This window comes from Myotis davidii, unplaced genomic scaffold, assembly GCF_000327345.1.
Source record: "Myotis davidii unplaced genomic scaffold, ASM32734v1 scaffold826, whole genome shotgun sequence".
Lineage (NCBI taxonomy): Eukaryota > Metazoa > Chordata > Mammalia > Chiroptera > Vespertilionidae > Myotis > Myotis davidii.
In genome coordinates, this window is record NW_006297142.1 from 465177 (window position 1) to 465587 (window position 411).

Genomic DNA, 411 nt, shown 5'->3' on the forward strand with positions numbered 1-411 from the left:
GGAGGGGAGGCCAGCCTGACCCTGGGCCTCGGTGAGGGGACGGGCGAGGAGGCTGCGGCGAAGGTGATGGTCCCGGAGAGAAGGGCACCCAGGGACGGAGGAACTGCGGGTCACAGGTCACCTGCTGCTGGGGGCCAAGAGGGCAGCCTGGGACCCGGCCCCGTGGAACTTTGCAAGGAGCCTGGGAGGGTGGGGCTGTGAGAGCGAGTTCCAGGGGGGGTGACGGGGAAAACTGCTTGTCGGGGTCCCTGCCCTGAGCCCCTGGCACTCCCTCCCAGGTGCTTTCTGTGCCCCTCTCGGCCCCGGTTCGCGCCTGGCGTCACCATCGAGGAAGACAACTGCTGCGGCTGCAACGCCATCGCCATCCGGCGCCACTTCCTGGACGAGAACCTGACGGCGGTGGACATCGTC

At 68.9% G+C, this 411-nt stretch overlaps 1 protein-coding gene across 1 annotated transcript in view; it reads left to right on the forward strand.

The window, feature by feature from the left end:
- The window catches only part of DAGLA (diacylglycerol lipase, alpha), a 33883-nt gene that overhangs the window by 23595 nt on the left and 9877 nt on the right, over nucleotides 1-411 (forward strand). Inside the window, exon 10 of the mRNA XM_015569810.1 lies at nucleotides 259-408. Within this exon, the coding sequence (XP_015425296.1) occupies nucleotides 259-408 (150 nt within the window). The remainder of the gene's footprint in view (nucleotides 1-258; nucleotides 409-411) is intronic.